This window comes from Aptenodytes forsteri, unplaced genomic scaffold (genome assembly GCF_000699145.1).
Source record: "Aptenodytes forsteri isolate BGI_AS27 unplaced genomic scaffold, ASM69914v1 Scaffold46, whole genome shotgun sequence".
Classification (NCBI taxonomy): domain Eukaryota; kingdom Metazoa; phylum Chordata; class Aves; order Sphenisciformes; family Spheniscidae; genus Aptenodytes; species Aptenodytes forsteri.
Genome location: NW_008794774.1, coordinates 919502 through 947177, shown reverse-complemented (window position 1 = coordinate 947177; position 27676 = coordinate 919502). Strand labels below are relative to the sequence as shown.

Sequence of the window (27676 nt, the reverse complement as noted above, 5' to 3'; positions counted from 1 at the left end):
TGAGCAGGGCTTACACAGAGTCAAGGCCTTTTCTGCTTCTCGCACCACCCCACCAGCGAGGAGGCTGGGCGTGCACAAGGTTGGGAGGGGAGTGAGTGAGCGGCTGGGTGGAGCTTTGTTTCTTGCTGCGGGTGAAACCCACGGGTGCATTATTTGGGTTGCTGGCTGAGGTTAAACCACGACGCTAGGATAATTTATTAGGCAATCCTCTGTATCAATATCTCAGGGAACTAATCCTCGTTAAATGCAAGTCATACATTTTCTACGTTTCTCTTTGGACCATAATTATAGAAACAGAAGCTCAACTCCAGAAGATAATCTTACAGAAGAGACATCCGTCTCCTTGGCAAACGTCATATCCAGTTTGCCTACCGACTCCATAGCTACCCTTCAGAAGGCTATTGAGAGGCTGCAGTAATGCAGCAGGAAATCCATTTTTATTTCAGCACACTTGATAATGAGGAACTACATGCCTCTGTAGCCAAGACTGCAGTTCTATCCACTCCTTTAAGAGGTAAAATATTATATTTTAAAGCTAAGAAAGCTGTGCAGTTAGAGTTGTAAGGTTCATCTAGAGGACAATGAGTCTTAATGATCGCTACATATACCACTGTCCAGCAAATGAGACTTAAACGCTAGAGGAACTGGTTTGTATTCCCCTCTTGAATCAAAATAATGGCTACTCTTAGATCCTGGCATTTTTAGGTGTCCACTCTAAGGTAGATAAGCACTGCTTGTGGAAGATGTCAAGGGACAAGAGCCACCAGTGGCAATAATCAGAGTTGTCAGTTCTTGACATTTCTGGAGATCAGCTGCTAGCTTACAAGGTTGACAAGAGTACTGGACATTCAGGAAAAGCTTATATTTGACCTTTCAATACCTCCCCTTCCTAAAGACCTACTAAAGATTCTACCACAACTTTCTAAAGTTTTCTTGAGTCTTCAGGATGCCTAGAACCTTTTATTAATTATGGTAATCAGATCTTGAAGATTGAATTTAAACAAATCAGAAGCAATGTAGGTACCAGAGAAAAGGAGAGAAAACACATTTTTCTAGCATAGTGATACCATTGCAAGTGGTAGATAGTGCTGGTCTCTTCCAATGCTAGATGATGAAGTATAAAAAATGCAAATTCTGTACTTGATTAACTCATAGTCACACAAGGGCAAAGTATTTTTAAAGGAGTAAAACTCCACTCAAAAAACAGATGAATACAGTATGGGAGTTAAAGCAATACTGCAAATTATAATACTAATGTGGCAAAAATAAACATGCCTCTATCAGTTGGTTAACAAATTCTTCTCTACCTCCTAAGGAACACCAGAAAAAAAAAGTTAACATTTCTTTCTGAAATAAGTAAGAAACTTTAAGCAGAATCCGGCATTTTAAGCTCTGAAGCAAAAGAATCATAATTGCATCTATAAGTGTAATTTTGCCCTATTTCAGCATGCTTAACCTATTCATGACATTACTGAACAAGCCTTATATGGCTTGACTACTAGTATCAGATCAAGCACATCCCACAGGATGCCGAGAGCGAACGTAAAAACCAAAGCTTTATTTTATGTTATAGCGGAAGGAAAACTGCAGCTGTAAAACTAGCAATTTTCACTAATCAAACTCTTGTCCAAGCCACTCCTTCCGTTCACAATAGTCTTCTCTCTTTCTGTTTCCTTATCTTACAAAGTAACAAAAGCAAAATTACTTTGAACTTCTGAATCATATTTAAAACACTAAAAACTGTATACAAAGAAACCCATACTGAATTCAATCTATACACTATCATTGTATCATTTAGGGCAATGGGAAATTTTAGTCAACTTGAATGTAAAAACAGTTTCTAATGTTGCGTGCCCAAATATTGCTGGAAAGAAATCTCTGGGACCAATCAATGTGCATCCAAAGTCAGTATGCTTGCTCCTTCTGCTGAATTTGCTTTTTTATTGCTTAAGTGAGCAGAAATATAACTGCATTAAATACAAAAGAATAATATTACCACAAGCTAATATATGGCATTGAGCATAAGACCAAGGTTCATTACGTAAAAATTATTAGTATTTTGAGTGTGACATACAGCTTACACTGTACTGCTGCACTTATTTTTCTAAACTGGCAGCCTGAGCTATAATTTCTGGGATTGATTCCCCTGTCCCCAGTATTTCTCATTGCTCAGTCCTTTAGGCATTAATTCCACAAAAGCAATCATAATAAGGGAGACTCAGAAGTCAGACATACATAGGGAAAGGCTTCAGGGAAAGTGAAAAAAAAATTTAACACCAACAGACTGCAAAGAAACAATTAACCAAATCATTTTTCTGTAGAAGAAACATTCAGATCATAAAGAAACATACATATAAAGAAGCATATGCAGTGATAAAAAGAAAACACAAAACTCAATGTCCAAGTGATCCTGTGCAAAAAAATGAATTTCTGCCAAAGAACTCTGTATTAATAGCGAATCCAGAAAGTCTCTGCTCAGATTTAAGCATGCTGTCGAATATGATAGTATTCTATTTGCAAAATTATGATTCTGAAATGGCTGACAGTGTCAAAGAATGCTGCCTTCATATTATTAACAGCCTCTGATCACCTCTATTCACAGAAACTTCCTAATAGAACCCTAGTATCTGAAGGACTTTGAATATATTAATTTGAATGTAAATTATATTCTAATATTCTATATTAGAAATGGCTACAGACTATCCAACTTGTGGGAAGTGACATGATTTGCAGATGAACTATAAAGCCGCAATTTCTTAATTTTTCGTAACAGCACTAGCCCATATCTTCTTCTTCCTCCATTTTGTTTACACTTATGTTTTTACTGGACCCAGATAAATTAAAATATAAAGATAAACCAATATATCAATACACAAATCCTCCTTGTAAAGGAATAGATGAACTCAAAAATTACAGTACCAAGAGACTATCGTATCTTAGCCATTACCGGCATCATTTTTGTTCAAAAAACAGAGAGAACAAGAACTGAGTAAGTATGCATGCTGAATTACATTTCTGGTAACTCGAGAATATGGATGAAGCACCTTCATAAAGAGGAACATAGTCATTAGTACATTGACACTGATTACTCCCCTGATACCTGACAAAAAACATTCTTGAACACGATCAGAAAAATCTCCTTTGACTGGCATAAATCTAGCCACAGATCTTTAACTCGCATGCCAGCATGTGCCAAGAAAGCTAATGAGGCTTCAGTTTGCCAGTCTCTCTCAGCAGTTCTTCAATCTCTGTCTTGATGTAAACATTCTGTTCACCCAAAGTCTATTGTTTCTCTTCTGGTGTTGTCACAAAAGCATGCTGATAAATTAGATCACAATGAGAACCAGACGCATGAAAATAATACCAAATTCCAGTTCCAGCTAGGAAATACCAGTAACTGCCATGTCCAATAAAACTCTTAATTACTTCCTTCAATCAATATGCAGACAGGTACTTAACAGCTACTTGAAATGGTTCTAAGACAACGTTTTGCTTCCTAACAAAAATACACTCTTATCTACCAGAAGGACAATCATCATGTAAAGAGGAAAGACTGGAAGGTATATGATTTCTTGTTGGGATGCTGCTACTTTCACATAAAATTAAGACACCAGGAAGCTGACAAACTACTGGATAAGACAGCAAATGAAGAGTAGAATCCCTGAGATTAACAAACCAGTGTCATCACATCATCATCTAGCCAGATTATATCATACACAATCCATGCTTAAAAAGGAATTTTACACTATGTTTTAACTATAACATTGAAAAAGCATCAGCGGGCAAAAGGAATATAATCTCTAATTAAAAAAGAGCAATTTCACTGCAACCTACCACATATTTAAATCTTTAATTACTTTACTAGATGAATCTTAATTTTAATCATCCTTTTTGTGTAAATTACCGTAACACTTTCTGAAATATGCTCTGTCTAGCCCTCAAGGTATCCAAACATATCCATATATGATACAGATCATGGGCCTAAGCTGTCTCTAATTTTCAGAAAGATGCTTAACAGCTAATTGAAGTATGCCTGGCAAAACTGCAGCTTACATAAAAAAGAGAGAGAGAGAATATGGCTTTCCCAAACTAGTGAGACAGAAGACACAAATCAATTATTTTAGGCTTGGAACAAGGAGGGAGATGTATTGACGAGGGACCAGTTAAAATTACAGCACCCAGCTCAACAATGCCTAAATTGGTGCTGAAAGCATAATATTCCTTAGTTACAAGATGAAGAATCAATTAACAGGCATGCTCTCTCTCTAAAGTCAAGAAAGTTTATCTGTAGCTGTAAGAAACAGCTACTATTGACTAGAGGTAATAATTGAGGAAAAAAAAAGATCAGGAAGCCCAACAAGACTCTTATATCACTTAAAGTATAAAATAAGAACTCCAAGCAAAATGCAGGTACAAAGTGCAGGTAAACAGTGAAGCATACAGCAATGTAGGAATCAGACCTGTAGCACAGACATGATACCAGCTCCATTCTGCACTACACAGAGTATCAAAGTGTCTAAGGGAGTGTGAGGACCAGTCTCCAGTTCTGCTAAATAAAGAGATTCTGCAGAACAGTACCTGAAAAACCTGCGTGTTACAGAACTAAAATGCTAAGGCAATATGAAAAAGGAACATATTTGTTTTCCATTTTGATGGGTAGTTTTGATGTACAGTTCGATAAGCTTCACAAGCCACGTTTGATAGAATAAAGTAGCTTTATTCATCAACTTTGGCTGGCTGTATATGTGATTGCTGGGTAAAGCAAATTTACTTTTTCTATTTACTTCAGAGAAGCAAATCCCTATCTTGGGTAAATTTCTTAGCTCTTGTAGCCTTTCTGCACAAGGTGGTGGCTCTCTAGTTAAAGAACTCAAGTAAGCTCCCAAAAAGAGCATCTGAGAAGTTCTGAGTATGGTGTTAACATTTTTGACCACTGTGGTATCTAGTTACAGAGCACTAAATTTCATGGCTGCAGAATTACTTACTTATTTATTTTGCACAGAACTCTGTTCTATATATCACTGTCATCTACCATCGTTATTTATGGACATGCTTCTTTTTCTTAATTTCTACTTCACTCTATTGCTTGAAGTTCCTGAAGGTACCATACAGTATACAATAACATGCATATCTGCAATCTATAGTGAAGATCTGGACAAGCGTATTCAAAATGATTGCCTAACGTTATGCTTCTTATTTATGCAATTAAGTTAAACAATGGAATTTCGTGGTCACTACTCAGCATTAAAATAAAATTTAAAAAAATTATTTAAAGTACCTAAATGCCAAATCAGAATCCCAGTCTTACGCATTCCCAGGAAGGCCATTTACCCTGCTTCCAGTTGCTTTGTGCCACTTAAAAGCAAGCAGAAAACTGCTCTAAGAAAATTTCTCAAGAATTGTTCAGCTGGGGAAATAGAGAGGAGACCTTTTGCTGTTTTCTAATACACAAAGGTTATTTTCATTATGTCTAAAAACAGAACTATGTTTTTCCACCTCTTTTTATGTTTGTGAAAATATGGTACTTACTTTTAATGTCTTGCACACTATTCACTACTTGCAAACCTGCACACTACTCAGATACAGTTAGAAGCATACATAGAGAGACGAGACATGTAGATGACATATGCATCAAAATCAACTTTTAAACGACTATTTTAAATCAATAGAGTAAAATTTATTTACAAAAGCTACAGGGAGAGAGATGTTCATTCTTTCCATATGAAACTAAGCAAAACCTGGAAATCAAGACATATGTAAGGACTCTTGATGAGCTTTTGATGATACCCAGAAGTCTGTAGCGCTTTTCTTGAATGAGAACTATAGTATCTGAAGACACTGACTCCCAAATGTCCAATGTCTACCAAAAAACAGACAACAAGGAAAAAGTAGCTTTAAAGTTGTATAGGGGACTATGGCTTACACCTAAGATTTGTATTCAAATGATTCTTATGTCACTTTCATCTATGTTGACACAATTAACTTGTTCTTAAACACAACTGCTGTGAGTTCTAATACAGAATATTTGATGGGTGAATATACTTGTTTTAAATGATGTCTTATTGTTCAGAGCTTTTTGCAAAGACAGATCCAATGTTAGAAGAATTTGAGTGAAACCAGGCAAAAAGTATATGACCTGTCTGTGGATTCAGAGGCCTCACTGGTTACATTTCCTATGCAGAAAGAAATTATTTCATCTTGCTTGTTTTTGCAAATGCCTATATATGGTCTTACAAAGACAGAAAAAGATCATCAGAAAATGTTAAATAGTACACTCACCTTCATCACTAGTTGCTTGCTGTTTAACCAGAGTCATTGGAGATCTAGCTGGGGGTTTATTTAGCGGATGACGCCAACTCTTAGACATTTTTTTTCTTTCAACTTCCGCTGACTGAAAAGGAAAAAACACAACAAATTTAGTATGTAATTCTGCAAAGTTAATTTTGATGAACAAAAACATTCCTCTGTAAACGAGCACAGATATCAACTCTGTAAATACTATCAGGGTACCTGAAGCACCTTTACTGCACCAATAAAACATTCATCTAATTCAGAATACATACTTTAATTAAAAAAAAGCCATCTTTGTCAAACACAAATGGTTTGAGGTATAAGTTACTGCAGCCCTTCCCAAATTACAGAGCATAAATCCTGGTTTGCTTAGGTGATGTTTGAGAGGAAGAACAGCCCAAACAATTCTGCAGAACCAGAAGTACAATACAGCCACTAACCATGGCTGGGAAAATGAGGCAGAAACCCACTGACTTCATTTGTGAAAGACTGCAAAATTCCTGAGGAAGTAAAAAAGTGATCTGGAGTTGAGATAAGAAATTAAGAGTCCTGATACGCGATTAACATGTTGATTTGGGATATGAGGAAATTCTTTCCTCCCCCAAGCACCCTTATGTACATTCAGCTTGAGGTTATCCAACCTTCAAGAACTAAAGCCAACGCTACAAACTCTAGAAGTACAGCTTTCACAACTCCAGATTTGAGTGCCAATGGGGGAATCGCAAAGTAAACCAGCTGCTGATGGTATCTGGAGGTTCAGGAGCAGAGGAAGGGCAAGCATGCTGGCAGAAGGGTGGGAAGGACAGTTTCTCACACAATTCCTATGGACCACAACATTCTGCTCCTCAGCGCCTTGACTCTAACCTAGCAGGTTACACACATGCCCTTGAGGGTTGAAAATTACTACTATAAAATGCGAAGTAAATTACAAAACAACATCATATTTACTGTGATAAGCAGAGGGAGGAAGATGTGGTTAAAGCACAGGACATGTTTATAATCTAGAAAAAGTTACCAACTGAGTAAAAAGGGAAAGAAGATCAGACTTTTTAATTGCATCTGTACAACACGCTTCTTCACTTGTAATAAAAGAGAAAGAAAGAGTATGCAATTATACTGGAGAATATCTGAAACCTCATATATAAATGGCTGAAAGGCACAGAAGGAGATAAATATAATCTCTAATACATGATGATTAAAACACTGAGTTGTTTATAGTGTTCCTTATTATTACAGTGGAAGGGCTGGAGCCAAGATTATTAAAACTCACAACATTGCAAAAAAAATCATTAGCGCACAGTTCATGTCTGTGAAAGGGTCAGCATGATTTTATTTTGGCTTCTAAAATATATTTCCCACTAAGTCTGGCAATATGGCAGTGGATTTCCTGCTCTCTCTCTGCCAAACTGGGATTGAATTTACTCAGAGTGTGAGAAAGCTAGTGTGACTACCACCATGGCTTAATTTTTCGATATGCTTCCCAAAGTCAAAGCTGCCCACCCTTCATAGCAGAACAGCAAGAGTAAAAAAAAGACTGTAAGTTTGTAGGTGCCCCAATGAGAAAACATTATTAAACCTACTATTTAAAAATTAAAAAAAATATTCCTCTTATTAGAGGGATCTTTTCCTTCAAATGTTTCCTTTACATGTTTTAGGCCATTTCTAAAATCCAAGAATAGCAAGATTCAGACCCTGAAATCATACTGTCTTATTATCCTGCTATAGCCATGTCTTGAAGATTCACTTTCTCCAACTTCAATACTACGGATACAGTTTCAACTAAAGCAAGAAAGTCCATAAGATTTCATAAACTATGTGAGTAATATAATAGAATGAAAGCAAACTTTGTTTCCACCTAACTTGATGCAGAGATGCTCCTCAGCTTTGCTTCATCAACTTCGTCATTTGAGAAGGGCATCAGTCCAAAAATAAATTACCATGTGCTTCCACACTGATATGTTCTGTTCTTGGACAGTAAGTCTCTCAGAATCAACCCATTCTGCTGACATTTTACCAGCATACTGTTAACTCTCCTTAAGACTCAGTCAAAACAGCCATTTTTTTGAAACACAAATACATGATACCAAATACAGCACTCATCTCTGATAATTTCAATTTCTTGTCAATAGCAATAATTAAAGCTGATAGCCGTGCTCATAGTGGCAGGCAGCAAACGTGGGAATAGCTTGAGAATAGTTGCTCACGGTTCAGATTCACAGATATACAGTGAAATTACTAGGTATCTAGAATCAGAGGGAAAATATGTCAACAAGCAAGCTCAGAAACATTCTGCTTTTGGGTCCAAATTCCCACTTTTGCCTTAACGCTTCAAAACATGTTCAAATTAGCATCTGATTAAAATCATGCATATTCTTAAGGGCTTTAATATGGATATCAGGTCTCATTAGAAACATATTCATTCACATTTCATTAAATCAGGAATATATTGCTATAATGATATAATTTGTTTCACATACACTGGATGTTTCCATGCCATCTTCTTCATCCTTTTTTACAACGGGCACTTCTCCATGTTCCAAGCTACTTCCACAGCTTTCTAGGTCACTGACATCATCCTCTATCGAGACATTTTCTTCTTTATCTTGGTTTTCTGCTTCAGAAGCATGTCCCTCTGACTTATGGTATGATATGGATGAAACAGACTGATTCTTAGATTTCAAACTCTCTTCTTTTCTACAGCTATCAGAAGCAGGCATGCGGGCCACAGAGTCTTCAAATGTAAAGAGAGAATGACTGGAACCTGTCCTGTCCTCATCTTCCATTTCTGTTTTCTCTAGTACAGGAACAGGGCTCGAAAATGAGTCTGAATGGATGCTTCCTATAGATCAAGAATATGATTCGTTAATAAATCTCACTTCATATTACTGTATTTCATTTCACAACAATATGAGTTATTCAAATTCAAAGCATGGTTCCTCATTTAGAAATCATACAGAAAAGCATTTGGTAGAAGGACATACACAAATGTGGAGTATAGGTTTGATCAAAAAATAAATTAAATGTAAATGTTTTGAGTTTGGAGTGTGAAATATACTTTTAATCATTTAATCGATATTTTGTATTTGAATTACAACAGGTCTTCGTGTCATTCAAAATAATCAATATTCATGTAGCTTGTTTACTCTGACAGCCCACAAGCACTTTGACTAGTTGGAAAAAAAAAAATACATAAAAGGTTGGTATATTGAACTTTATACCCTGCATTTATACCTATTATGCCTGTTTTAAAAATGAAAATAAACAAAGACTAATGGTTTATAATTAGGAAGGTATATTTCAGATAGATACCATGAATATTTTGAAAACAACAGCACCGGTCTAAAAAAGAAAAGCAATTAGCATAATTTTATATTTCAACAATCAGCGTAATTTTATATTTCAGTGATGCTAAAGGGTGAAATTGTGTGGATTTTACTTTATTAAAATTCTTTATCTGCTGGTGCTTGCATGGGATAGACAGAAAAATGGGTTAGAGAGGTCACCCAAAAAACATGTTCCTGAAGAACTCCATGGCACACATCACCGTGAATTTTGCCTCAGCAGCACATCCAAGGCATTAAAGAAAACAGTCTCTGTAAAGTCCCTTCCCTCTATTCTTTCTTTACAATGGTTATTTGAACTTGTTTTTCTACAAAATTCCCTTTTTGGGTCCAAATGAATGTAAAATTTAGTAATACAAAGCCCATCCAATAACAAAACGTAATCTCTGGGTACGAAGAGTACTGCCTCGACTGAGCATAACGGTCATACTAGCCAGACATAATGCAGGACAAACGACCATCTCCAACACGAGTACTGGAGCTTCCACCATCATTTCTAAAAAGGTCCTTTTCCCTACAAAGGTCCAGGCACCACCCCTTAATAGCACAAAGGAAAGAGGATAGAGCTTTTCCTTCCCTTGCCAATGAACACAGAATGGCTGCTAACTAAATACTAGTTTCTCAGCGGTCATGAACACTCCAAACCTCTATTAAAAGTTGGGGGAAGCTGTAAAGGAATTCACCTTTAAAAAAAAAAAAAAAGATCATTAGAACAGACCTGGAAAGGCTTTGACAGAACACCAACTAATTTGTATGCAGGAATTTCTAAGACTCCACATTCAAATATTCACTTTGGTATCTTTATGTGGGTCAATCCTGGTGCTTACCATCTCCAAATTAACATAACCGTTAATATTCACAATCAGGGAAATACTCTATATATGCAATTTGCAAATAAAATGTCAGTATCAATATAAAACCAAACGAGACTGCTCACAAACTTGAAGTTAAAACTGCAGTTTGCCTTTCTGAACAGGAATGTGAAACTACACCTGAAGTACAATGAAATGTGAAACAGAAGAAATAAAGTCCAGAATAGACCAAGTATATTAGTATAAAATAGTTGTGGGGAAAAAAAGAACAATCTTTGGCTCAACAAGGCCTTTATAACTTGTGTTGTCAGACAGCTCAACAGGAAGTGACACAAAATCTGCAATCTCAAAAGAGAGTATTTTTGGTCACAAGTATAGACCACTTCTAACATGCAGCTTTTTTCATGTAAATACATGTAGCATACTACAAGCAAATATGTTCTGTACTGTTTGTGTAAGTGTTAAGACATACTGTATCATTTCCATGTCAAAAAAATTTTGCTGTAAAACTTATCAGTCTATTGAAGAAATAAAATTTACAAAACCTTGTCCTTTTTGCCTCTTTAAAAAACACTTCATTAAAACAGTTTAGGTGATATTACTCTCAGCTCAGAATATTAATTTTGGCATTTTCTCATTCTTACTGAATATAATTCTTCTCTGCATAACTTTATAAGTAAGTATTTTACTATGCTACTTAGGATAATACTATGCTTTAACATCCACTGATTTGTGGCATTAGAGTACCAACAGCCTACAACTTACATGCGAAACATAATCAGTCCTTATCTCACCTGCAACCTTGACATTATCCAATAAATGTTGATCCAGCTGCATTCTACTACTGTTTTCTTCTTCCCCAGAAGGCACTCCTGTGTTTACCAGTCTCACTTTTTTTCCAGGTTCTTCACTGACCTTGAAGCCATCAGTAGCTGCTTCAGTCGCTATGATTTCTGCACCAGCTACCATAGCAGATACTCTCTTGTCCTCTGGAGTTTTAAGCTTTTTAGATCGAGATCTGGTGTGCTGGAAGCTGTTATAAGAGATATTGCTGTCAGAATACAATGTCTGTCTTGGATAAGATAAAATGTCTACCAATACATATGTCCCTTTCACCTGCTAAAACCGGTAAAAAACTGACAATTTTTCATCTTTTTGTATTGAGATAGTGTTTACAATTTATTAAGTGATAGATTAACAATTGATTGGATTTAACCTTCTAATCTTTTATCACCATTCTACGACAAAGTTATTAAACTGTAAAAGTAACTATTACTTAACCAGCATCCAAACTACCTTTTTAATTAAGTATTCTTTTGAACCTGAAAGAGAATAACCCTTATAAAAGTAATGAAGGCAAAACATTCTCAGTTGCACTAAAATCAGGTGGTATTTCCAAACCCCAATGCTAATAAAACACTAGTCTGAATAACCTTGTAAAATCAGATCTGTTTAGATATCTTAGAAGTTTTTATATGCATTTTAACACAAACAACAACCATCTGAAAGAAGGAAAAATTCTGATCACCAAATATTTTGAATGGCGACAATACCAAGCAATACCTTTCATAATGCTGTGTAAAAAACAAAGTTGAAATTAAAGCTTCAGCATAAGTTTTTGAACCCTCAGAAGTAGAAGGGAAAGGTTAAAGCAGGAGAAATGGCACCCTCTGTCAGAAACTGGTTTGTAATTTATGTGCTCAGGATAAACGTAACAGGAGATTAGTCCAGTTTCAAATTCAACTATGTGACATGTGAGGAGGTTTTTATGTGCTTCATCACACATCAAGTTTCAAGAGTTGTAACACACTAGTGATAAAAGCTCAACTGTGGCAGGTAAACTGGGAGTTTTACAAATATCTTGCATCTTAGACTACAGACATCCCCAGAAAAACATTTTGCTACCCCTTACATTTTATCCTATGTCCACCAATGTACATCGTTCAACATCCTCTCTAAAAAATAGTAAATTCCAGAAAATTTACCAAAGTATGAGACGCCCATCAGTTCACATTGTAATATAACAGCAAGTATTATTCCTGTTTACATGCAGTCATTAGATGTTCTATTGTAGCAAAGTATTTCAGCCATAAATGTCAGAGTTAAGCTCTCCCTGTCACTATATTCATGAAGATTTCCAAAGATGGTATTTCTATTTTCATTCTGCTGGAACTTGTATTATTCCCATAATCAAAATGATGACAATTTCAATCGACACATTACACTAGAAATGAAGCTGAATAGACATTTTATCCTCCCATTGCAATATGCATTGTTACCATGCCTGAACAAAAGCCAACTCAAGAATTAAACAGCATTGGAATTGTGTTTATTAGCTGAGCTAAGTGAATGAAATCAGCCCATGTGTTCCTATGATAAAACTTTCAACACAATTATTATAAAGTCTTTGCTTTTAGTTAAAACTGGCTACCCATAAGGGTACTACCAAATGAATCACTGCTGGTCCAAGTGTGAACTTGCAGTTATGCTGTACAATACATACAGTCAAACTTACTACAGGGCAAAATGGCATTCAACTAGCTAAACAAGAGAATTACTCTCTCTGTGTGTCCCGGTTAATATTATACATATACTAACAAATTGGCTGTCCAGCTGCTTCACTGGTTGTCTTCAAGAACTGATTCTACCCCACAAACTATTCTTACCCATAACAAACCCAATGTTATATTTCTTAACTATAATGTTCCACTACAGTGGCAGTTGGTCCTCTTCTTTACAGGTTGACTTTCTTATCATTTTCCTCAAGAAATACAATAACTTACAAAGAAAATGAGGAAATTCAGTTTAAGAGCAAGTTTAAAAAGTAACTGTATTGTAAAATGATTTGAAGGAGGAAAAAGGTCTTAAAAAATTCAGTATTATCTTAAGCCAGCAAACTGCACTCCGCTGTAAGTAGATACCAATAAAACTACCCACAATTCTAGGCTAGAAATTAAGTAGATCTTTATTAGATAATGAAGAAAATCCATAAAGATCCATAAAGACATGAAAGCATTAGTGTACAAAAAATGTTTGTGCAATGCAAACAAAAAACATGATGCACACCAAGAAAATAGATCCAGCTATGAAACTGCTTTTATAGGTCAAAGCTTTGATAGCTTCAGTGACAAGCTGAGAAACTTTTTTCTCCTAATTTTCTTAGTGGTGTCAGCACCAACAACTGAGATTTAGGCCTTCCTTATGCCAAATTATGATCTGTGATTGACCTGTGGTAGACACAGAGAGGTTTTGGCTGCAGCACTGTGAGAGTGTGCCAAATAGGCAGTGATATCTCCTTGGAGTTAGATGGCAGTGAGGGCTAAGACTATTGCTAGAGACTTCACATAGCTGTTGGGATTCTGCCACAGCTTCATGATAAGTTTTTCCCATTTAACCTTTACCTCAACTCTTAGGAGACCTCTCCTTTGTCTTTTGGTTGCAGATGTCACTGGAAACAATGGCAACCATCCACACCTTGAAAATTTTAATGGAATAATCTCTACGAAAGAAAGATTCCAAATACCACACTGGAATGCACTTTGATGCTCTCCATACTCATTAATTTCAGCTATACACATAACTTATAAGTTGAATTAATTTTTCATAGTCACTCTGAAAAAAAGACTTGCTTATCCCCAAGTTCATGTTAATACAGAAAACAGAAAAACAAACTTTGTCTAAAGTAAATGAATTCAAATAAAACATCAGAGAAAGTGGCAAAAAAGAAATAAAAAGGAAATTGACACCATATTGAAGACAATTAAGTGGAGCATAAAGAAACATAAATACCACTTGGGAAAGTTCTTTATTTTCTTTCTTCTCTGTAGCCAGGTCTTTACTTCAGGTGTTGATTCAGGAGTTGGTTTTGTATGATCAATGGTGTATAAATCCTTGCCTTGTTTCCACAGCTGGTATCTATCTGGTTGAAACTTCCTCACAAAGATGTCCATGGATATTGTCACCATGTCTCTCCTACATGTGCACTGCAAGAGAAGACAGGAATTTATAAGTGACAAGTAATGGAATATGCTGCAATTCGCAGTAAAGAAAGTCCAAAATAAAAATCCCACATGTGAAAACCAACTCTAATAAAAATTTTCCTTTTTCCCTCTTCCTCACTTCTTCAGGGGATAAGGATCGTTCAAGAGAAGATACAATCTGAACAAATGTGACACACTAGGATTCCACAAAGGTACTTATGGACACTCCATTGTTTGATTAACTCCTACAAGTTAAGACCAAAAAGAAACTATACCATTTCTTTTTGCTCTATTAGCTGTTCTTGATAGTTTTAAGCATAATACCATGTTGAATCCAGAGACTGCACTTATCTTTAGCGGCATCACAATTTTCTTTTTAAAAATAACTCATGTAGTATCCACCTGACCCAAAGGTCTTTACAGGCATATAGAGTTCTAGCTTTTAACTCTTCAAAACAAAATGCATACGAGTACCATATAAAGTTACAGTCTTGCCCAGGTTTTTCTACAAAGAGGAAGAAACAGGCAAGAGAGGGGAATATTATGTTTAAGGTCTAGAAGAGTGTGTTATAAACATGTAATCTGACCTTCTGTGCAATGCAGACCCTAAAATCTCATGCAGTACTTTCCTCATCAACTTTGCTCTAGTCCCTGATTTTAGTCCCCCAAAGATTTTTTGCATTGTTTTTCTTTACAAATTATGCATATGAGTGGAATATTTTAGACTTATTTGAATAAACTCTTAATGATGATCATGACAATGCAAAGGAGTCTTCACTTAGAATACTGTAGATGCTGAAACAACTTTCAGACTAAAATTACTGTACCTAATACTCCAAAATAGTTAACATTATGTCGTGGTTTAACCTCAGTCAGTGTGTTAAAAATAAACCTCCCAAAGAGACTGCAATAAGTAAATCAATATGGCTACGGCACATAAACTATCATGGTGGGTCAACCTCGGCTGGCTGCCAGGTGCCCACCAACCTGCTCTCTCATTCCCCCTCCTCAGCAGGACACGGGGAGAAAATATGATGAAAAAGCTCACACGTTGAGGTAAGGAGAGGGAGATGACTGACCAACTACCACCACAGACTCAACTTGAGGAAATTAAATTAATTTATTGCCAATTAATAACGGATTAGGATAGTGAGAAATAAAAGCAAAACTAAAACCAGCTTCCCTCACCCCCCTTTTTCCCAGGCTCAACTTCACTCCTGACTGTGGTGTCTGCAGGGCGGTTTCTCTCACATTTTCCTCACTCCTCTCTCTCACAGCTGCTGCACAGTGTTTTTTTACCCTTTCTTAAATATGCTATCACAGAGGAGCCACCAGAGTCGCTGATGGGCTCAGCTTTGGGCAGCAGCAGGTTCATTTTGTAGCCAGCTGGACCTGGCTCTGCCCGACATGTGGGCAGCTCCTGATCCCTTCTCACAGAAGCCACTGCTGCAGGCCCCCTACACTACCAAAATCTTGCCATGTAAACCCAGTACAATTATTCAGATTAAAAGCAAACTGACTGGCTAAAACATATAGTCTCAAATGGAAAAACTTTTAAAGAACTTAGTGTTAGAGCTAAATGACTCTGTTAAAGGGCAAAACTGAGTATTTTCTTTTGGGTAAACAGAGATACATTAAAAAAACTGGTAAATGCATGGCCTGGCTTTCTGGTTTGCTACAGCAAGTTTTATCGCCCCTTTTAAACAAGGAGGGTGTTTAATCATAGAAAAGTTGAAACACACAAGGGGATGAATGCAACTTTTCCACTAGCTAGCTTTCTGTGTGCTGGATGCAAATTTCTTTATCTGCTATTTCCTCCTATCATTTCTATTCCACCCTTCTTCCTCTTGAAAATCATAAAAAATATAATGAAAAGAATGCATCCAAGATGTATTAAACACGCTTGTTTTCCTTTCAATATGTCAACATCAATATGCTGTATATCCATAACACTGCCTTCTAATGGGAGATGGAATGGAAAGAAGAAAAAAAATTCAACATAGAAATTGCAATTTTATGCAGTTGTCTTTAATGATAGTTTTTTCCCATAATATGGTTAGAATTTTCCTTTTTCAAACAACGTGTATATACATACATATACACACATTCTGTAAAAGACTTAACCTTATTTGAAATAGCGTGTCTCATTCAGAGAGTCCTTGATCAGTCATAATGAACAGTAACAGAAAAGCAATTAAGATACCTCTGTATACTGGAAAGGTGCATAGATGGTCCACTGTAATAGTTTTAACTTTTAAAAATGAAATTTGTAACATAAAGACAACCAACGCTAGATTTTCTCTCCATTTACACACAAAATCCTTTCATATTCAAGCCATGTTGCTACCACCAATTAGAAATGGTTGTTAAAGCAAAAATTTAGAAGATTACTGTTTTTGCTGTTAGACACCAAGATTTCCATTGATTTGGAAGAAAATAATTATTTAAGTCAACATTAAAGTATCAAAGAAAAAAATACCTCAAGAAATAAAATGTATGCTATGATGGAATTATAATAATATATGAAAAGACTCAAAATAAATTATGTCTAAATGAGGCACAGAATTTCGATTTTAAAAAAACAGGCAGCTATTAAAAATATCATAGAATTTTTTAGAAGTTTTAAAACTTTTAAAAACATACACTTCTGAGTAAAAAGTAATGGAGAAACATCATGCTCAACAGTATTACTGCTTGCCTGAAAATACAGAAGACAAGCTTCTAGGCACTAAAGGGTGGAATTATTTAGAAGTATCATATCAGACAACGACAGCAGATATGTTCTGAAAATCATTTCTACTCATATTCCCTAAGATGAGCCAAGAAAATAAAAATTGTTGCTTTGATAAATAATCTGGAGGATTTTTTGTTCTTCTTGGTGGTGGTGGCGATGGTTTTCAATGTTTTTCTTCATTTTCCATTTGACTGACTTGCAGCTGACAGTTACATGGCTTCCTGCTCCCAAGACAAAAAAGTGACTGAAAGATTCTCTCGAAAGCAAAACTAAATGTCATTCTGTTGAAGAAGCCTCTAGGGACAGACACAAAAGGGACATGCCACTGTCTACTAAAATACAGTGATACTTTCATGGATGACAATAATTTTGGAAGCATCTTTTAATATTTTTAAAAGTAAATGAAAAATCAAAGTTGCTGGATCACCATGTAAAATACAGCTGATGTTGCTATAGACAAACATCGCAACCTTTGCATTGGAAAGAATTATTTTCTATATGCAGTAGAATTAGTCTGATACATATTCTTCAATCACAGATTAGTACGACAATCAGAATACTTAAGGGAACAGAACTCTCTCACAATTCTTTGATATTACTATTAACATCATCAACATCACCATTACTATTATTATTATTTATCCTATCATAAAGATACAGCTTGGAGGTAAGCAATTAAAAAAAACATTTATTAGTTGCTGCAAACCTTTATAGCAATGAATTGGAAGAAAAATGTTTCAGCAACTTTAACTAATTGGAATAACTAAATGTGAGATGTATTTGTAATATGAGAAATATGAGAAAGTTACCTAGGAGAGAGATACTCGGCCAAAAGAAGTGCTTGATAGGCACTGTTTGTTGTTAAGAGGACAGGATTTAATAAATCCTGTTAACAATAACTGTTCTTTGCTATGGAATCAGGCAGTGATATATTTTCACACTGATCTTCTGGCAACTTGTGGGCACTGTTGCAGAAACCTTTGATGTCAGTTAGCCATCTGTGCAAGCTTCAGTAAAGCAAACCTTCCTTTGGTAAGTCATAGAGAGTATCCTCACTTTTCTCTGATGCATCCAGTCACACACAACAAAAATAAAAATTCAACACACCACTCTTTTTTATGGTTCTTTTTATACACATTCCACGATGTTTTGGGTAAATAATAGAACAAAATATTTCTCATAAATTCATTATTTGTATTCACATATGCATAAGCAAATAGTCTGCAATATTTTAAAAATAGTCCAATTTTTAAATAGTGCATTACAAAACATCTGGGTTTTTTCTTGATTCCTATTTCCAATTTATTTTACACTTACACACAATGTGACCTACGCATTCCTACACAAAAAAAAAGACTCAATTTATATTATGTAGAACTGATTCCATTAGCATCAGATGCCATTGCAAAAATGTGGCTGTTTTCCTCCAATTCCTTTGAAACCTGGGTTAACACAAACAGTGTAACAGGACACAGCTGAAAGAACCCCATCTTTTCTTAAATGTTCCACCTCTCAACCCTTCTTTCTCTTTATCTTATCTGCCTGTTACGCCTTTTTGATTATACTCTTTCTTCGTTTATGTGACCCAGAAACCACTGAATGAAGTACAAGTTAGGCATGCAGATGAGAAAACTGATGAAATCCAAAATGGAAGCTAGGCATCAGTCTATGATCCAAGGAACTTGCCAGAGACAAGATGAGGACAGAAAGATATTTCTATGCACAGCAAGAAGAGAGAAGGGGCTTTACATACGTTTGGTAATTTTACAGGTCTTCTTGAACTCTAAATCCAAGTTGTCATCCAGAGTAACAGATTAGTGCACAGGACAGCATTCTCACTTACCAAGTTTCAATACCTATCTATCCAGTAATTTTAAGGGGGGAGGGAGGGGGAAGGCAGGATTGTTGCAATACATACTGCCACATTTGATGTAGTGAGAACTATCATTGCCAGCAAAGCTCAACCTTTTTGAGTGCAGATAAAACAGTTGAAAGGATATCTCTGTGAGACAATTGTTTAAGATTCACTGCTGGTTTGGGGGTTGTTTGGGGGTTTTCGGGTTTGTTTGGGGGGAGGGGGGTAACATATCTTGAAAATAATTCCTTGAGTTTCCACAACTATACTACCCTTGTGTGTCCTATTACCATAAATCCTTTACTGGTATCTTTCCTGGCACTATTCTTACCCCTTGGAAGATTTAATCATTAGCTATTAACTTTTTTCTCTTCATTCTGATTTTACTCTGTATTTCTAGCCCAAATTCTTCTCCTCTTTCACTCACATTCACTTCCCCATCCATCCCTGATGCCTATCCACTTTGCCTGGAGCCTTTACCCCTCTGCTGTGCGTCAACTGCCCTTGCTCCATCCTTCTCTTAGCTCTGCATTGTCTCCTTTCTTAGCGCCTTTGGACTGCATTTCCTCAGATCCAGAAAATGAAGGCTTCTGTCCCTTAACTTAAACTGTCTTGTAATTCCTGTATTTTAAAATGGAAGGATTCCGACCCTGTGAAGTTATATTTTACCGTAAAGAAATTAATCTCCATCTGCAGACCAGAATTAACCAATTCTAAAATATCTCCTGAAGTAAGAAAACAAACACTCTGTGCAATAATACATATACATATTTCTCATTATAAACAATAACTTGTACTTATGCAATATCTAATACGGGCCTATTACCATGTCGTTCCTCATCTTGATTACACAAATTCCACAGTCATTATCATGGATTTACTTACAGAAAGTTTACTACTATCAAGCATAAAAAATGACCCAAGTACAGCAATACCGAACAATTACATATATCCTTAGCTCATTAATTACAGCAAACGGATATTTGTAACAAATTGTAGGTAAGAAGTCAGTATAACAGGAAACCTAGTAAGGAAATGTTCCTTCTCTATTCCCAATAAACTCAAAAGAAAATCGATAGGTTATCAATTTGAAAATTGTATTCCTACATACTAGCTGGGAAAAAACTCAAATTAGAACTCCACATATTGCAGACTAAAGGGGGTTCTGGGAAGACGGACAGATATACACCTGATATGAGTAGATGAGCTGAGGAATAAGAACTTCTTCTGTTATTTTGGAGTGTTGCTTACTGGCTAAAATAAACTGTCACCTCCATTGGATTATTTAAGACCGTTTTCTGTCACAATTAATATATCTACGTATCACTACTAATGTTGCTAGTTATGCCAGCAAGTCAAATTATTGTCAGAACTTTCAGAAGTCTTTTTTAAATTCAGGTTCAGATTTAAGAATAATTGAAGATTCATGGTAATATAACCAGATGAGTAGAGACACATTTTTTTCCACAACAATTTGAATTTTACAGAGCTCCAAATCTAGCTGCCACTATTAAAAATTATGGCTGCATTTACACATGATAATGCTTACAGACAGATCATGTTGAAAACTAAATACTATTAAGACTCATCTAAAGCCTTAGAACTATTGAGCATTCCTCAATGTTGCTTCTGAAGCACAGCACAGCAAATGGAGTAGTGACTTCCCCTTATATTAATAAAATGATAAATTACTTTTTAAAGTTCAGAAAATAATTTTTTTAAAATATTTTTAAGATGTTCTAAAATGTCATGACACATTTTTCTCAGGTTTCACCTTTTAGTATCTAGAACATTGTATTAAGGGATGTTGAAACCAGCAAATTAATGTTATCAATGGTAAATCACAGTACATAATGACTTCTGCCTGGGGGAAGGAGAAGAAAGCAATGAAATTCCAATCAGAGGGAAAAGCTGTGGCCAAGTCTCATGTGAAGCATGTAAAGCACCATCATATTCATTAAGTTTCTCTAAGGCATATGGTAAATTCTTGCAAAAGCTTGGCTAGGTTTTTCAAGACTTAGATGCCCAAAATTCATCACTCATGTACATCTTGTAGCTTCTGTAAATGCTGAGTCAAACAGCAGGCTGAATCAACTACTATTTTGTTTATATATCAATTACCTCACTGCTCCAATTGTTAAGTGTTATTCTTAACCGAAAATTCACAGAGAATAAGAACTACAAAAATTAACACCTCACAGATTCTAGATTGTCAATCTACTGAATCATTTTTTGGCCAATATGACTCTTAAATCGAGTTTATGTCTCCCAAAGACATTTCATTTGTACTCTTGCTCAGCAAGGCAGAACAATATTTAGAAAACCTATATACTTTCCAACAGGTAATGAAAAAATCTGTAGTTCTATACACCTTCATTCCAGGAATTTCAGGATGGTTTGCAAATATTAATGTTTCTTCCTGATAACAGAGAAAAAGAAAGCAGACCACAGAAAGGCTTGTTTGTCAAGGTCACATGGCAAGCCACAGTCAGAACTGAGACTAAAATATATTTTCTTTTCAGTTCCCTGCTCCAGATTTTATTTCTAAACTGAACAGAGGAAAAGAGAATGATTTTCCTAGTTCTTAAAACAACTTTTTTTTCCCCCAAGGCTCTCCTACTATTCCAATTCTATTAGAGAGAGAAAAAAAAAATAGGGCAGAAAAATATTAGCGAAAAAAATAATGATATGATCCTACCATGTATTTTAAAAGGTAATAAAACCCCAGAAATTTCAAATAATCTACAGCTATCTATTTATGTAGCTTACCCTTTAACAAAAGATGGAAAGGAAAGAAACTGTAGTTATGCAATGCTCTACCACTATTTAAATCCAAACTAAGTAAGCAATGGAGCATTGTGACATTAAAAAAAAAAAACCCACACAAAAAAGGCAAAAACAAAAAAAGCAAAACACACACCTTCAACCCTCAAAAAAAAAAAAAAGCAATCCTGTCAGAAACAATGCAAAAAAGTTAGAACAAACTTCAAAAGGAAGATTTTCTGTCATTGTTAAGTAAACCATGTGGCTGAGAACAATGCTGTGTTGATATGTTGAGAAGAGAGGCTTTGTGACACAGGTTGTCTAGGTTTGGGAAGGTAGAAGATGATGAGAAAGTAGGACAAAATGTCCATAAGACAGAAACTGCAGAACCTTCTATGACTTTTTTCTCTAATAAATAAAAGCTGTATGGAAAACCCATCAAAAGTTTTCCTGTTCAGACACTGACAGACTCTTGCTATAAGCCGTCTTGCAGGCCTATGAACCAAACCCCTCAAATATTCCTACCAAGGTACTGAAATGGCAAGTTGAGCACGAAAACAGTAACAACGCTAAAAGAATGAAATCTACTCGCAACTCAACTCTTATGGTTAGTATCTTGGAACACTGAGCCCAACTATTAAAATTACTCAAATATATAACTTGCAAAAACATGAATCAAAAGAGTGGAACCAGAGCATTATGTATTTCACCTGCTGCAAAGAGGAAAGAGTAGCTGAACCACAGGAAAATTCATTGCATGAAGCATGCATTCAAAATAGGGTGAAACTACCCCTAGACATTTTTGGAAGAAATGGAATATGTTTCTGCTGACTAAAGCTCTCATACAAAAAAAAGAGACTCACTGATGTGAAGCAAAGTCCCTTCTAGCAAGCACTGGGTTATCAACAAATACATTATTTCACTGAAGATCCTAGAGAAACATCTGCCAATAGTCATGGAAAATTGAACCCATCCCTAGAAAATATGAGTTTCCAGCTAACAAATATGATAGACAAACAGAAAGGCTCAGTGTAAACAAGATTGTATTCAATTTAAACTCCTAATGAAAAAAAATGACAGACCATTCAAAGCAATGGAATTTCCTTCCACTCAAGTGAAAAAAGAAATTAAGAAACAATTATGTTGACAACACAGGCCTTTCTGGCTTATGGTTTCTACAAGAATGATAATCAAATGAAGGACCTGACAGAAGATGATGACCAACATTCCTCTTACCTCAGATAATTTACCATGCCCTAGAGTTGGGAAAATAAACATTATTTCACTATTCACTGAAGTGGTTATATTGCTGCAGCAATCACAGTTCCTATGCTGACAGCTATGGATATAAGGCAGAGAACTTTCTTGAAAAAGATCTAACAATTCCATCCTAGTGGTGGTCAAGCTTTTCAGAGAACAGTAAAACCAAAACACATTAACTTTGCAGCTATATCAGATACATCTATTTAATTTGTTTATATGTTCATCAGCCCATAAAAGAGAACGAGAGTTACAGCAAACTAAATATCACCAAGTGTTACAATAGGTAAGAATGAATACGAAGCTGGTATACAGAGCTCAGTGGGGAGCATGCAGGCTCATTATCAGATAAGAAATTGAAAACCATTTACTAAGGTACCAGAATTACTTGCCATGTCTTTGGTTCAATATATTTTATTAAACCAGTCTATAACAGGACTGCTTTCAATCCATTAGTTCTTTGTCTTACAAAAGCCAAGTGTAGCTAATATCTCCAAGTATTAGTATTACTTGGAGTAAAAGCATTGACTTGCCATTAGCCTATTCAGAAGTAGGCTAGATGGTCAAATTATTGACCCAAGAATTATCTGGTAGCATCAAAGACTGCACAGACAATTAAAAATATACACATTTGAAAAAACAATTTTTCTAATTTTATTCTGAGATTCACTTTGTGATGCATTAGATAGGACTGTGTTTTGCTGCCCAGGAAATACAGGATGAAAAAGTTTGGTATTGCAGAGCATTATTACCATATAGTACTGGACACTGAAAGAACTTCAGAACCAAAACCTGTACAGCTACGTAAAAGAACAGGCAGCCACATACATCCATGGCCTTTCTCCCACACTCATACATCCACACAAGATCCTCCAGCCATCCTCTGAAGACGGAAAGGTAGTACGACCAGAAATCCATGTGGCTGCAAAGCATAAAAGTATCATTACTTTCTTGGCTAGGTGACTGCACTATTAACTTGTTTATACCAACTTATATCATACACCACCACAACTCCTTGGCATCAGGAGGCTGTGAAGAAGCGTGTTCAAAACAGTTTTGTCTTCATCAGTAAGTAGTCATGGATGATTCTTCACATGCCAAGTGTGCTTAAACTAAAACCTCTTTACTATGCTTTAGGATTTTTAAATCTGCATACAATCAAATGTGTGCTAACTGGCAAACTTTTTAAAACACTTTTCTAATATGGGTAGAACAAAAGGCTGTGTAAGTGAAGACAGAAGGCTTACAAACTTCTCTAGCTATGGTTATGACGCAGTAGGAGGAACTCGCCAAAAATGTTACCAATCAATTGTAGCAAGTAGATTCAAACGGCATCACACTGTTACGACAACTTTGCTCTTATCAAACAGTATGCTTAGTTTAGGTTTTTTCCTTTTCCTTTTTTTATTAAACAGAATGCAATAAAGAATATGTGTCATTTTATCATTATTCATTTTGGGTGGCTGTAGAAGATAAAAGGATCATTTAAGATCTATATGCCTTCTTTCAATAATTACTTTCTAAAGTAATCAGAATTGCCATCAGCCAATTGCTCTTTATGTTTTGACAAAGGATCAGGATTCTGCTTGTGAGAGAGTGACAACATGATGTGCTGCTTATTGAATTTTTCTACCAAATGAATAGGAAATATTTTCGCACAGCACTGCAGGGAAATAAAGAATTTCTGTAGTTATAAAGTCTAATAAAACTAATGAAGCTTCTATAGGCAAAACAAAAATATGGCTAGCTTCCTGTGGATTGGGCCCAATATTTAGGATAAATAGTTCATTAAGAATAGCTGTTTGATGTTTTCAGGACAATCAGGTAATCAGTTTTACCTCTTCATAATCACCTCATCTAGGATATTAAATACGAATATTTTTAACTAAGGATTTTGGGTGAACATAAAAAACCTAAATCCTGCATTTCTGATGCTGTCATATTCTTAAGACTATTTGGTTTAATCAGATAGACACTAGACTTTATGCATGGAGTTCACATTACTGTGGTTCTTAGAAACCATAAAATGTATTCTTTTACTGATTTTTAGTCAATTTTAAAAAATACATTTATTCCACCTGAAATAAATAAAACTGCTACTGAAATTTAAAAGCTTTAACTTCTTAGAAATATCTTGTTTGCATTTCATGCAAAAGAATATTGTGTTACATGCCCTCCCCTCTGAGAAGCCTTTACAGGAGGTTTGTATTTGGCAGAGAGAGAATTGATAAATGTCCTGGTTTCGGCTGGGATAGAGTTAATTTTCTTCCTAGTAGCTGGTACAGTGCTGTGTTTTAGATTTAGCATGAGACTAATGTGATAATACACTGATGTTTTAGTTGTTGCTAAGCAGTGTTTGTATTAAGTCAATGACTTTTCAGCTTCCTATACTCTGCCAGCGAGAAGGTGCACAAGAAGCTGGGAGGGGGCACAGCCAGGACAGATGACCCAAACTGGCCAAAGGGATATTCCATACCATGTGACGTCATGCTCAGTATATAAGCTGGGGGGAGTTGGTCGGGGGGCAGTGACCGCTGCTCAGGGACTGGCTGGGCATCTGTCGGCAGATGGTAAGTGTTTGCATCACTTGGGTTTTTTTTTCTTTCCCTCTTTTTTTGTTTGTTTGTTTGTTTGTTTCTCTCTCATGTTGTTTTATTTTCCATTACAATTTATTATTATTACTATTATTATTATATTTTTTCAAGTATTAAACTGTCTATCTTAACCCACGAGTTTTCGCACTTTTACTCTTCCGATTCTCTCCCCCATCCCACGCTGGGGGGAAGGGTGAGCGAGCAGCTGTGTGGTGCTTAGTTGGCAACTGGAGTCAAACCACGACAATAAGACTGAACAAATGGTCCTGTATGATATCCCGGTTGCTTTTTAATCTGTGAAAAGTCTATTAATCAGACAGAACATGTCCAAAGAATGAAAGAGATTTCTGCATCAACTCTGTATTAACTTGCAACAGTTCCATACATTTCTATGAGATGTTCTATCCCCACTTGCAGCTAACCTGAAATCTATCATAAAAAAAGGTGGTATCAGTTCCATAGGCTGGCAGGCAGTGAAGACCAATCTAAGATAATTCAACCTCATTCCAGCCAACTGTATTTCTGGTTTAAAAAAAAAAAAAAAAAAGCATCTGTATGTTTTATACAGCAACACCAAAAAAAGGCTGTAAATATAGATGTGTAAAAGTAAATCACTATATGCAGTTCTTTTATTTATGCCTTGAAAAATGCCTTCCTATTGTGATCTATTAACTGTCAAGAAGAAAACCTACATAAATATGTTCTACATTCATAAATATGTTCTTCAGGAAAAAAAGAAAAAAAAAATGTGAACAGCAATAGCTTTCCATTGAGAAACGCAAAAGCCATTTTTCCTGGCTGTTTGACACAGTAAATTAAAGTGGGAAAACCAGGTTTAAAAAAAGAGAAAAAAAAAGATCAATATGAAATAGTACTGACTATTCTAATTCTACATTAAATACATTTTGTATAGATTCAGGATTGCAAAACTGAAATATTGTGATCAACTCAAGCCCTATTCTGCCCTTAAACTCTTGAACTAAAAAGTAAGTTTTCTCTCTATGTAACCAGATAGTTAAACAATTTCTATCAGAGAGAACTACTTTAATGTAGTACCCAACTTAAAGCAGAAGAATCGGAATTTGTTACCCATTTCCATCATTTTTAGTAGATCTTTTCCTTGCTTGCTGCATATCTAAAAAGCTACCAATATTTCAATTAAAGAAAACAATAGCTTACATTCTATAATAGTTCTAATTAAGAATCCCAACTCTACAAGCAGAATGGAGATCAATTTCAATGTAGTGTCCAAATTTCTGGGTATTTCCATTCCATTTTGAAGAATTGATGATGCAGGTGAAATCCTCAGTTGCAAAGTCTAAAATAGAAGACCTACCATCTTGATGTTCAGTTGTGTGCATTCAAAAATAAAAGTGATGTTTCCTTGCAGACCTTCATGAGTTTAGGTAATACAACTCTATGTTCTGATTTGCAGCAGCTTTCTCTCTAAGTTCAGGTCTGGCATTCTAACATGAATACACTTCATATTGCCCTCAAAGAATCATCACTCTCATTTGATTCAGGCAAAAGCTGTAATTATGTCCTTGTGTTAATGTTTTTTCCCAAAAGTAAAGACTGATGTTAAATTACATATCTTGAGGCAGGACCAACAGGAGAAGAAATTAAACTATGCAGAGAATAGAACAGAATATGTAAATATCCTCCATAAAGGATGGAGATTACCACAGAATTTTTATTTTTCTCCTAACTTTTTTTCCTTATTCCCTGTTAAACATACGTAAGTGCTTTAAGTCCAAATTCTAGAAAATAGCACTTAGAAGTTTTCTGTTCAGCATGGGTCTCTGAATACTTAATTTTTTATTTTTTTATTTATATTGCATGTGATAAGACCAAATTAGATCATTAAATTTTAACATTCCATGGAGGAATGATAATGATTTTCTGATGATGTCAGAATAGTTAGTATAAAACTTTTGCGTTTACTTTTCCAGTGTGATCAGCATCTTATTTTATTGTGCAGATGTCACTCTACCAAATTATTACCAGCTTGTTCCATCTTTAAGTAGATAATTCTATGCCATATGC

The 27676-nt window shown here is 35.6% G+C and overlaps 1 protein-coding gene across 1 annotated transcript in view; it reads right to left on the bottom strand.

Annotated features, from left to right (window-relative positions):
* The window catches only part of KDM4C (lysine demethylase 4C), a 303658-nt gene that overhangs the window by 132756 nt on the left and 143226 nt on the right, over positions 1–27676 (bottom strand). The window contains exons 8-11 of the mRNA XM_009274270.1: positions 14234–14427; positions 11239–11477; positions 8769–9130; positions 6280–6391 (exon numbers count right to left, since the gene is read on the bottom strand). Coding sequence (XP_009272545.1) covers positions 6280–6391; positions 8769–9130; positions 11239–11477; positions 14234–14427 — 907 coding nt within the window. The remainder of the gene's footprint in view (positions 1–6279; positions 6392–8768; positions 9131–11238; positions 11478–14233; positions 14428–27676) is intronic.